Source organism: Primulina tabacum, chromosome 6, assembly GCF_025594145.1.
Source record: "Primulina tabacum isolate GXHZ01 chromosome 6, ASM2559414v2, whole genome shotgun sequence".
Lineage (NCBI taxonomy): Eukaryota > Viridiplantae > Streptophyta > Magnoliopsida > Lamiales > Gesneriaceae > Primulina > Primulina tabacum.
In genome coordinates this window covers 32832311-32843916 of record NC_134555.1, presented here as the reverse complement: position 1 = coordinate 32843916, position 11606 = coordinate 32832311, and the positions used below count along the sequence as shown (strand labels likewise).

General features: G+C 41.1%; 2 protein-coding genes across 2 annotated transcripts; both read right to left on the bottom strand.

The window, feature by feature from the left end:
- Positions 1-4793: 4793 nt before the first annotated feature.
- On the bottom strand, positions 4794-5818 carry LOC142550175 (uncharacterized). The gene is made up of 2 exons (XM_075659413.1): positions 5272-5818; positions 4794-4876 (listed from the first exon to the last, which is right to left on the bottom strand). The coding sequence occupies exons 1-2, from the start codon at positions 5816-5818 to the stop codon at positions 4794-4796; spliced, it is 630 nt and encodes a 209-aa protein (XP_075515528.1).
- A 48-nt stretch (positions 5819-5866) lies between these two features.
- LOC142550174 (uncharacterized) lies at positions 5867-9595 on the bottom strand. The gene is made up of 4 exons (XM_075659412.1): positions 7886-9595; positions 7665-7765; positions 6354-6818; positions 5867-6305 (listed from the first exon to the last, which is right to left on the bottom strand). The coding sequence occupies exons 1-4, from the start codon at positions 9593-9595 to the stop codon at positions 5867-5869; spliced, it is 2715 nt and encodes a 904-aa protein (XP_075515527.1).
- Positions 9596-11606: the final 2011 nt, after the last annotated feature.

Genomic DNA, 11606 nt, shown 5'->3' with positions numbered 1-11606 from the left:
AAACGACCACACTATGGTCATTGATGAGGAATTTATCCCTTACAATGTACATCTCAAATGTATTCTCATACAAGGGCTTGTACTCTCAACTAGAAGATTTCTTCATGCTACCTGTCCATATTTTGAATCCCCTTCAAAAGCCCTTTGTTTGATATTCAAGATGTTGTATTTATAGGCCCCAAAACTGATATAGCCGTTAGACACAAAAATATGATCGTTAAAGAGCTTTCTGGAAAGATTATGAACTGATATAATTTTGTGCGCAAACTGGTGACGTGACAAGTACCACGAACTGATTACATGGACAAGTTCTAACTGGTTAGCTGGTTCGGGATTCAGTTGGTGTTCTGAAATCCGCCTTGCTGATTTTAGTTTGTGCAGAACCAATAACTTCATCATCATTTATCAGCATCTTAAGCTTCAATTCAGACTTTGACTTCTGAAAATGATTTGTAGATCATTGTCTAATATTTTCAACGCATACTGAATCGTTTCATTCCAATAAACGAGCATAGTGATATGTCTACAATACCGCAGCTGCTCAAGTTCAACTGATTGCTGCATATCAGCTCAACTGGTCCATTGAACTGCTTCAGTTTAGCATAGCTGGATTCCGATTTTTCCCGACAAATGTGAATATTACTTGTCTCAAATTGAGTTTTCTGATCATTCAAGTTGGTAGATTGTCATTTGAATCATCCAGCTGAGAGATATCGTCAACATACTGAATCTCGCCAGAAATTCAGCTTCAGTTTAGCTCGGATCAGTTTAGATCAGTTTCAATTCGGATCTTTTTAGCTCGAATCAGTTTAGTTCAGATCAGTTTGAGTTTCCTTCTTGTGTTTGCAATTTCACACATGGGTAAATATGTTAGAAAATTTGATGTTTACAATCTTGATTTTGATGTTAACAAAATATGTTAGAAATATATTAACATGTTTTGTTAACATCAAAATCAAGATTGTAAACATCAAATTTTCCAATACAACGTCATTGGTAGAATTTTTCATTTGATTGCAAGTTCAAATATTATATTTAGTGTTTTTTTTTTGTACTAAATACCAAGTAAATCTTAAGATCTCTCACATAAAAGAAGTTAAACGTATCTTACCATACATAACAGGAACCATATATTTAGGATTGTGGTACATTCGAGAGAACAATACCAACTTAGTGTGAATTTATGAAGTTGATTGGTCTGAAGATTTAGATGATAGAAAGAGCACTAGATGGTTTTTTTTCTACCTTGAGAATAACTTAGTTTCAGGGCATAATAGAAAGCAAAACTGTATGTCACTCTCAACTGCACAATCTAAATATATGGTAATTGGAAGTTGTTGCTTCCAACTTCTATGGATGGATCAAATGGTAGAAGATTATGATCTTAAAAGTGATACTCTCATTGTGTACTATGATAATTCAAGCGTAAGTGACATGCAAAAAATCAAGTACAACATTTTTAAACAAAACACATTGACATTAGACATCATTTTATTCATGATTTAGTGGAGAAATATTTTATTCGTATGGAAATTGTTGGGACTAATAACCAATTGGCGAATATATTCCTAAAAGCAATAGATTTCAAGATATATTCCAATCTTATGAAATCTCCCAACATGTGTGCATTCTAATCACTCACGATGTTGTCTTGAATGTTACAAAATTTAGGGAAACACTCAACGTTCATGAGCATTTTTAGAACATTAGGAATTATGCATTTTTCATTCATTTTGTCCTAGGTGATGTTTGTAATGAGCTGACTAATTTTCTGACGTGCATTCAATTTCTCAGTTCTATTTCAATCAACATACTTTGCCATGAGATGTGCTATGCCTTAGTCACAAAGTAGTTGAGGGATGTTCGTGTACTCCATGATCTTGTCTCACGTAAAACATGATTTAAGAAGATTGAGCAATTCAAAAAAAAAGGAGCATTTAGTTTTGTATCAGAACAAAATAATGGAAAATATTGCCTAAAAGAGTCGAAATAAAGACTGTTCTTTTAGTGTGAGATATATATCTTCTGAATAAAAAATAAGAAATTACAACAACAGAAAATGAAAAAAGTTATTTAGAGGAGTCCAATGAAGACAGTTCCTCTAGTGTGAGAGTTGTTACTTCTGGATAAAAATAAAGTGTGAATGAGCTCTATGTGTTCAGGAAAATCAAAATTCTTTTTGAGATTGGAACTACTGTCAGAAGATTTATCCAACATTAGTGAAGACATCTCATTTCTGAACACATCACATTCACCTTATCATGTTGCTATTATGTTCCATCACGTTTTTAGGAATAATTAGGTCATGTATATAACATATTTGCTAATATTTTCTACTCAGGAGGTTATAAGTTTTCAACATGGGATATTTGGTGTAAAACTCTATTTGGTAAAAATCAAATATTTATGATAACTGATGATTAAGTGAAGTAGTTCGGCATGAGTTAATTATTTTGGTAAAAATTTGGGAAGCAATTATGCTAAATTATTGCCTTATCTATGCCAATATTTTCCTAAATTTTAAAAATTTCACCCATTAACTTTTTGTTAACGGGCGAGTTCTGTGCAATATGTTAAGAGATGAATGGCTACTCTTGCGTAAATTTTTGTTACCATTGAACAGACTGTTGTTTACCCCTTGCCTATTATTTTCACTGATCCATGTTCTTCTCTGTATTATTCGCTCAAATATTTATTGCTTTTTGTTTAACTCTCTACGCAAATTCTCTTGATTAATCTCACTTTCTCCAAATTTAACAATATCAAGAAAGGTCTTTGAGTCCAACGATATTCGAAGTGAGATGAGTTATAAGGAGGATGTTGTCCCTAGTGTGATAACATCGAAGGGGAGATCCATACATCGGCCATGGAAATTGTTCTTTCACTGGAGATGCCAACTCTTCTTGAAATGATTGCTCCAGATGAACCCGAGAATCAATTGATGTTGAAAATCTACCCTATTTTTCTGAGTAAACTGTGTGTTGCCTCCACCGCCTCACGTCTATTGATCAAAATGCCAAGCAGGATACAATCCTGACTATACTCCTTTGAAATGATTTCGCCACAAGGGCGAATCTTCTGCTAGACTGTAGTTGGTTGACCCATAGTACACCTCTATTGATGATTATGAGGACGCTGATTATGAATTTGTGGCGAGGGAAAAGACTGCTTCTATCCCTGCAAGTAGCTCCACCAATGAAGATGAAGAAAATGCCTCATCCACTGAAGAAAAAATGTTCACAGGGAATCGAGTTTCTCTGATGAGGAGGATGTTTCCCTCGCTCAATTAATGATCAATTTGAAAAAGGAAAATGGCTCTGCATCTTTGCCTGCTGCTGAAGAATTTGAAGATGAATCTGATGAAATGCAACAAGAAATTGCTGACAACAGGCCTGAATAATCTGATAGCTCCTCTTCCACCTCTAATGATGAGGAATTTGTTGTTGATGATGATACTGCTGCTAAGAACGAGGATGTTGAGGTAAATGTTGTCAACACAGAATACAACATCGATAATGAAGATTATGATCTTTCCGGCTCATTCTCTTAAAAGTTCTACTTAGAGAAGTCTATAGCTCTTTGGCCTCTCTACACCAATGGAGGGATTAATGATGAGAAGAATATTTATCAGGACGTGTACGAGAGATATAATTCGGTTGAATTCTTCAAAACCAGAGGACTTCTGTCCACTTTTCTGCTGTTGCTCCATACTGCCGCAAGCTCGTCTTAGAGTTCTTCGACGATGTCACGCCCCGAAACTCGGGAATGACACCGGCGTTGTTTAACAATCACACAATCGCAACAACAAGCCTCTTGTAGCACAGTATAAACCGAACCAGTTTATGTATCATAATCTCAAATTAAATAACCATTGTCTTTACAATTACCAAAATAAATAAGACGACAGAGTTTTAATGCGGAAACGTAAATCTAATTAATAATAACGTAAAGATAATCGATTTCCTTGAGCATTCACCATCCCCAAAACTGCTCGGATTCTTCCTCCTCAATCTGTTCTTCGGGCTTATTTGGGGAGGGTTGTAAGGGGGTGAGTATTTGGGGAATACTCAGCAAGTGGGAGAAAATCGAGCACAATAAAGACAACATGCATAAATTTCGAATCATAAATCATGAGTTCATACGTACTTCATAACACATGCATAAACTTTGACCCAGCACTGCGACTCATCTACTTTCTACGGTTTACTGACGTCAGTCCCTAATTTTTACTCCTCTAAGGGGGCGAGGCCGTATAGCGGTTATGTCCCCCACCGCGTAAGGGTACGTCGTGGTTGGGATTCCCTCCCGTATACAGTCGACTCCTCACAGTGCTTTTGAAATCGTATGATAATTACACGAAAAGAGTAGAAAGAAGATTGTACTCGACTATTTATTTTTCTTGTAAAAATCGAAAACATGCATACCCGAATCCGAAATTTTAAAGTTTGAAAATAAGCCCACTTACAGTGTTTGAATGCTAAGAAAAAAACCGTGGTGGCTCGGCTTCAGGAATGGATCGCTTCTCGCTCCTTCTTCGGACGGAACTTCGGCTTGATTCTAGCCTAGCTTCGGGACGATATTCGGGCAGAATTTTGGCTTAGGGGGAGCTGCTGAATTTCGAGATTTCACCAAGGGGATTTTCGATTTTTAGGGTGTGAATAATGGTAGAGGTGATGGGGTATTTATAGGTGAGGGACAAGGGTCCAAATTTGGTACACAAATCATACCAAAATTCATGAAATATCTCACAATCTTGACTCCAATATCCTTGCAAATTTCGAAAATCATGTTGCTTAATTTGTGAGATTATCTTCCAATTCCATGGGATTTAAATCTTTGATTATTTCCCTTAAGCTTGGCTCGAAATATTGAGATGCTAACACAAGGGATTTTCGAACCAAATTGATGATATAGTTTCCAATTTGTCTTGCAACTTCCATGCCTCCATGCATTATAATACTAGGCATATATTCTAGGAGGATATTTTTTTTTTTTTCGAAAATCCTATGCAATATTATGTCTAGATTCTTGAGTCTTGCACAATCCTTCCATGATCTAGTATTATTCCTCACAATTTCGAGAATTACATGCACAAACCTAGATTTTATTGTCTTAATAATAAAGATTCCCAATCAACTAAATTTTCAATATTCATATCTTATTCTAGTACAAAGATCCAAGGTCCTAATTTCCTTGCAAATAATTAATTAAATGGGGAAAAATCCGGTTTTTACATCCCTCCCTCCTTATGAGAAGTTTCGTCCTCGAAACTTGAGTTGGCTTGGTCTCCAAATAGGTAGGGATAATCCTTTCGCATCTTCTCTTCCATTTCCCAAGTTGCTTCTCGCTCTGTGTGGTTGGACCACTGTACCTTGACGTAGGGCATGGTGCGTCGTCTGAGGACTTGTTCCTTGGTGTCCACGATTCTAATGGGGACTTCTTCGTATTTCAGTCCTTCTCCCAAGTTCCCTTCGATCAAGAGCGGTTCTACTTCTAATACGTGACTTGGGTCTGGGATGTACCTTCTTGGTTGGGACACATGGAACACGTTGTGTATCCTTGACATGCTTGGTGGGAGCGCCAGTCTGCATGCTAACGTGCCCACTCTCTCCAAGATTTCAAAGGGTCCAACATATCGAGGGTTTAGTTTCCCGGCCTTACTGAATCGGACAACTCCTCTCATAGGAGAGACTTTCACATAAGCTTTCTCGCCCACGTTGAACACTACCGGCCTTCTCTTAAGATCTGCCCAGCTTTTCTGTCGATCTTGAGCTGCCTTGAGTTTCTCTCGGACAATTTTAACTTTGTCCACAGTCATCTGCACTAGCTCGGGTCCCACTAAGGCTTTCTCTCCGATTTCGTCCCATTAAAGTGGTGATCGACATTTTCTTCCATAAAGGGCTTCGTATGGGGCCATTCCGATGCTGCTGTGATAGCTGTTGTTATAAGCAAACTCAATTAAGGGTAGATGAGTGCTCCAGTTACCACTGAATTCAAGGGCGCACGCTCGCAGCATATCTTCTAAGGTCTGTATGGTTCTCTCCGTTTGCCCATCAGTTTGGGGATGATAAGCAGTACTGAGGGTCACTTTCGTTCCCATGGCCTCTTGAAAGCTCTTCCAAAAGCGCGAGACGAACCTCGGGTCTCTATCAGATAGGATGCTCACTCGAACTCCATGCAACCTCACAATGTTGTCCATGTACAGTGAAGCCAATTTGTCGAGATTGTAATTCATGCGGACGGGTAGGAAGTGTGCAGTCTTTGTGAGTTTGTCCACGATCACCCATATACCGTCGTGGTTTTGCCTAGACTTTGGCAATCCTACCACAAAATCCATGGAAATATGCTCCCACTTCCATTCGGGAATTTCCAAAGGTTGCAGTAATCCTTCAGGTCGTTGGTGTTCTGCTTTGACCTGCTGGCATACCTGACATCTGGAGACGAATTCCGCTACGTCCCTCTTCATGCCATTCCACCAGAAACTATTCTTGAGGTCCCTGTACATTTTCGTACTGCCTGGATGGACTGAGAATTTTGACTTGTGCGCCTCTGCCATTATCTCTTGGCGAAGGTTGTCGCTGTCGGGCACACACAGCCTTCCTTTCATCCACAAAATTCCCTTGTCATCAATATGATGATCCTGAGTCTTCCCTTCTCTGACCTGCTCCTTAAGTTTAGTCAGTACCGGGTCTCGATCCTGGTTTAACTTGATGGTCTCCTGCAGACATGGCTGGGCCGAGAGGGACGCTAGAGTTACCTTGCCACGGCCCTTTCGACTTAGCGCATCAGCCACCTTGTTTGCTTTACCCGGATGGTAACTTATGGTCAAGTCATAATCTTTCAGAAGTTCGATCCATCGCCTTTGCCTCATATTAAGTTCCTTTTGGGTGAACAACTACTTGAGGCTCTGATGATCTGTGAAGATTTCACATTTAGCACCATAGAGGTAGTGCCTCCAAATCTTTAAGACGAAGACAACCGCTGCTAGTTCCAGATCATGAGTAGGATAATTCTGCTCATGCGGTTTCAACTGCCTTGATGCGTAGGCGATCACTCTTCCTTCCTGCATGAGTACGCATCCCAGACCTTCCTTAGATGCGTCACTGTAGATGGTAAAATCCTTATTCTCTGCAGGCAATATTAACAATGGTGTGGATGCAAGTTTTCCTTTCAATGTCTGGAAACTCTTCTCACAATCGTCATTCCAGATGAATTTAGAATTCTTCTATGTGAGTCTCGTCAGTGGCACGACTATTGAGGAGAACCCTTTGACAAACTTCTGGTAGTAACCTTCCAATCCAAGAAAGCTTCTGATATCGGTGGCGTTCTTCGGTCTCGGCCACTCAGTAATCGCCTCTACCTTCCTTGGGTCCACTGACACTCCTTCTCTCGAAATCACGTGTCCCAGAAATGACACACTCCTTAGCCAGAATTCACACTTGCTGAACTTAGCATAGAGCTTATTCTCTCTTAAGGTCTGCAGAGCAAGGTGAAGGTGCTCTTCATGGCTCGTCTCGTCAGGAGAATAGACGAGGATATCGTCGATGAATACCACTATGAACTGATCCAGGAATGGCTTGAATACTCTGTTCATCAGGTCCATGAATGCTGCCGGTGCATTGGTCAGACCAAAAGGCATAACTGTGAATTCGTAATGCCCATACCTGGTTCGAAAGACTGTCTTGGGGATATCTTCAGCCCTGACCTTCAACTGGTGATAACCTGTCCTCAGATCCAATTTAGAAAAGACGGCGGCTCCTTTAAGCTGATCAAACAGATCGTCTATCCGAGGTAGAGGGTACCTGTTCTTGATTGTGATCTTGTTCAATTCTCTGTAGTCGATGCATAATCTCATACTACCGTCTTTTTTCTTTACGAAGAGTACTGGAGCTCCCCACGAGGACACACTCGGTCGAATCTGCCTTTTATCTATCAATTCTGGGAGTTGTTCTTTTAATTCCTTGAGTTCGGCTGGTGCCATTCTGTAGGGTGCTTTAGAGATTGGTGCAGCACCGGGAACCAAGTTGATTTCGAACTCAATCTCACGGTCCGGGACCGTCCCTGAGAGCTCTTCAGGAAAAACATCTGGGAACTCTCTCACTATCGGGATGTCTTCCAGTTTCATTTCGACTTCTTCTTTTCCTTCCCTGACCATCGCTAGGTAGATGTCCTCCCCGGATGTCATGGCTTTCCAGGTTTGAGATGCGGAAAGTAGCAACTTCCGTTCCCTGGATTTACCATGAAACACGACTTCCTTCTGCTCTGCGGTTAGGAGTTTAACTCTCTTCCCTTTACAATCTACTATTGCACTGTTTCTTGCTAACCAATCCATTCCTAAGATTACGTCGAAATCGACCATGATCAACTGTATCAAACCGGCGCTAAAAGTCTGATCACTAATACTGATTTTACAATCTCTGTAAATCTCGTTCGTTTCAACGGCTCTATTAGTAGGTGTGGCTATTCGGAAAGGTGCAGTTAGTTTATCAGGCTTACTTCCTAACTTCTTAGCAAACCTCTTAGACATAAAAGAATGTGTAGCACCACAGTCAAATAATGCGTAGGCAGGTACTGATTTAATTAGAATGGTACCTGACACGACTTCAGTTGCGTCGTCAGCCTCTTCTTGAGTCATGGCAAAGATCCTAGCATTGGGTTTGTCCTCCTTTGGTTTACTAGGGCCTGCTCCCGTATTTGGCCCAGTTCCTCTGTTTGGCCTTGCTGGTCGGTTGGCAGCTGTAGGACATTCTGCAATTCGGTGCCCCGCTTTCCCACATCCAAAGCATACACCGCTGGCCCTTCGGCATTCCCCGGAGTGCTTGAAGCCACATGTTGAGCATGGCTTGAGTCCTTGATTGTTATTGGTGGGGAATTTCCCTGAGGGAGGTCCACCCGACTGATTGGGCCTCTTGAACATTGGTCTGCCCTGAGAAGGCGGGTTGACAGGGGGTCGCTTGTTCCTGTTTTCCCCTTCTCTTCGACGAATATCAGCTTCGGCTCGGATAGCTGCACCCATCAAATCTGAAAAGTTGGCAGGTTGGTAGACCGCTAGAGCTGATTGGATCCTGCTGTTCAACCCCTTCTTAAAGCGGTGCAATTTCAGAACTTCATCCGCCATAATCGCTGGAGCATATGATCCAAGGGCATTGAACTGAGAGGTATATTCCACTACTGACATATCAGGGGCCTGGCTGAGATTTTCAAACTCACTTAGCTTCTGCAGTCTGACTTCTGCCGGGTAGTACTGTTTCAGAAATGTTTCTCGGAAGATTCGCCATGTGATTGGTCCAGCAGCGGTCATGGCTGGCGAGACTGCTTCCCACCATTTAGCTGCCTTGTCTTCCAGGAAGGGCACTATCACGTCCACATTTAGTGCATCCGGGACTTCCAACAGTCTCAACTGAGTTTCCACGCTTTTGAGCCAGCTCTGGCTAACTTCGGGGTCGGCAGCGCCACTGAAAGTTGGGCACCTGTTCTTGCGCAGTGATTCATAATGAAACTTGACCCCATGCTGTGGTGGAGGTGGGGGCTGGTGATTAGCATTGGGGTTCACTAAACCCTGAAGTGTCGTCGCCACGATCGTGGCTATAGCCATTAGGTCCTCTTGATTGAGATTGAACTGAGGTGGAGGCCCGTTGCCTTCTTCATTAGTGTTGTTGTTCTTGTTGTTAGCATAACGGGGGTTGCGGTTTTATCTTGGTGGTCTACCGGCCATTTCCTACAAGTTAAACGCTTCTAAGAATTTGTTGTATATATAACCAGATTGAATAGATAAGTTATGCTGGAATAACTGAAGTTAATAAGTAAGCATAACTTGAATATACATGAACAATTGAGATTAATAAATAATCATAATTTTATTAATTTTTGAATGTAAAGAAACAACTAAATGAACAAAGCGTGCTGAATGGAAATAAATCATACTGACTGAAATAAAATAGCAACAATGGAAAGATAAACTCCTAGTAATAGGGAAAGGTAGCTAAGAACTCTAATCATCTATCTCTCCATCTCCTATGGCAGCTATAGGCTCGTCGATCTCTATCGGCTCCTCTTCCTCCGGCTCCTCTTCTTGCAGTAGCTCCACCATGTGGGTGAGCTGGGCATTCTCTGCATTAAGCTGGGTATTCTCTGCATTAAGCTGGGCCACCTGTGTCTTCCACCCCTGAACATCTGCCTCTGCCTCGTCCAACAGATCTATGGTACTCTGGTGGCGTAGTTCGTACCCCTTCTTATTCTCCTTGATCTTGTTCTTCAGCGCTTCACCCTGTTGAGTCAGCTGGTGGTTCACTTTGGCAATGCAGCTTATAGCCTCACTTAGATTTTCGAGTCCCTTTTTGCTCCTGTCATTCAGCTGTTTTTCTTCCTCCAATTCTTTGAGATAGCGCTCCACATCCTCTCGCAACTTTCAATTTTTTATATTTGCACTGTTCTATGACATCTCTGAGGTCCATGTTATCACTCCTAACTAGCTCACCTTGATAGATAGACTGATTAAGGCGGACCTGAATCTCTTCTTTCTTAGCGGTTAAGGTTTCGACCTCACTCCTCCTCTCACTCAATCGGGCTCTAAGTCGTCGAATCTGACGGGACTGATAGTGAAGGGCAAGCTCCTTCAGACGAATGACAGCTTGGGCACGGGTGTGGGGCCGCATAGGGGTAGATGGAGCCATTTCCTGAAATCAAAAAAATGGAAATGCTCAGAATCCGAAATAGATAGTATATAACAAGTGAGAATATGCAATATATATGAAATTTTCGAAATTTAAATAAATATATTTTTTTTTTCCAAAAATGGAAAGTTTAGAATTTGACATATGGGTTCGAAGAATATGTCGAGAGGATTCCGGGACAATTGACGGAATCGAATTCGGAATTTCCTACGAGAAGTTATAGGGTCTACGAATATTTCCTAAAACGGCAAAAACGACGTTTCGGAGGCCTAAACGAAGGATTTTCGCGATTTCAGCCTGGTGTCGTGAGCCTTGCTCGTTGGGCCGTTTCGGAGGGGGTAGCATCGGCCTCGAGTTAAAATTCCACCGAAAATTTTTAGGGTTTTTTTTTTTGAAAATCGATTTTTTTCCACTCGGATTATGAACCTGGCGGCTCTGATACAACTTAAATGTCACGCCCCGAAACTCGGGAATGACACCGGCGTTGTTTAAGAATCACACAATCTCAATAACAAGCCTCTTGTAGCACAGTATAAACCGAACCAGTTTATATATCATAATCTCAAATTAAATAACCATTGTCTTTACAATTACCAAAATAAATAAGACGACAGAGTTTTAATGCGGAAACGTAAATCTAATTAATAATAACGTAAAGATAATCGATTTCCTTGAGCATTCACCATCCCCAAAACTGCTCGAATTCTTCCTCCTCAATCTGTTCTTCGGGCTTATCTGGGGAGGGTTGTAAGGGGGTGAGTATTTGGGGAATACTCAGCAAGTGGGAGAAAATCGAGCACAATAAAGACAACATGCATAAATTTCGAATCATAAATCATGAGTTCATACGTACTTCATAACACATGCATAAACTTTGACCCAGCACTGCGACTCATCTACTTTCTACGGTTTACTGACGTCAGTCCCTAATTT

What these genes read in the sequence shown, in the direction of transcription:
- LOC142550175 (XM_075659413.1), bottom strand. Translation starts at nt 5,818, where the DNA reads ATGACTGTGGACAAAGTTAAAATTGTCCGAGAGAAACTCAAGGCAGCT. An exon ending in TGGAGACCAAGCCAACTCAA is followed by an intron (nt 4,877 to 5,271) that starts GTTTCGAGGACG and finishes CCCTTGTGTTAG; the next exon opens with CATCTCAATATTTCGAGCCA.
- LOC142550174 (XM_075659412.1), bottom strand. Translation starts at nt 9,595, where the DNA reads ATGGCTATAGCCACGATCGTGGCGACGACACTTCAGGGTTTAGTGAAC. An exon ending in TGTCCTCGTGGGGAGCTCCA is followed by an intron (nt 7,766 to 7,885) that starts GTACTCTTCGTA and finishes CTGTTTGATCAG; the next exon opens with CTTAAAGGAGCCGCCGTCTT. An exon ending in TTGGAAATTCCCGAATGGAA is followed by an intron (nt 6,306 to 6,353) that starts GTGGGAGCATAT and finishes GCCAAAGTCTAG; the next exon opens with GCAAAACCACGACGGTATAT.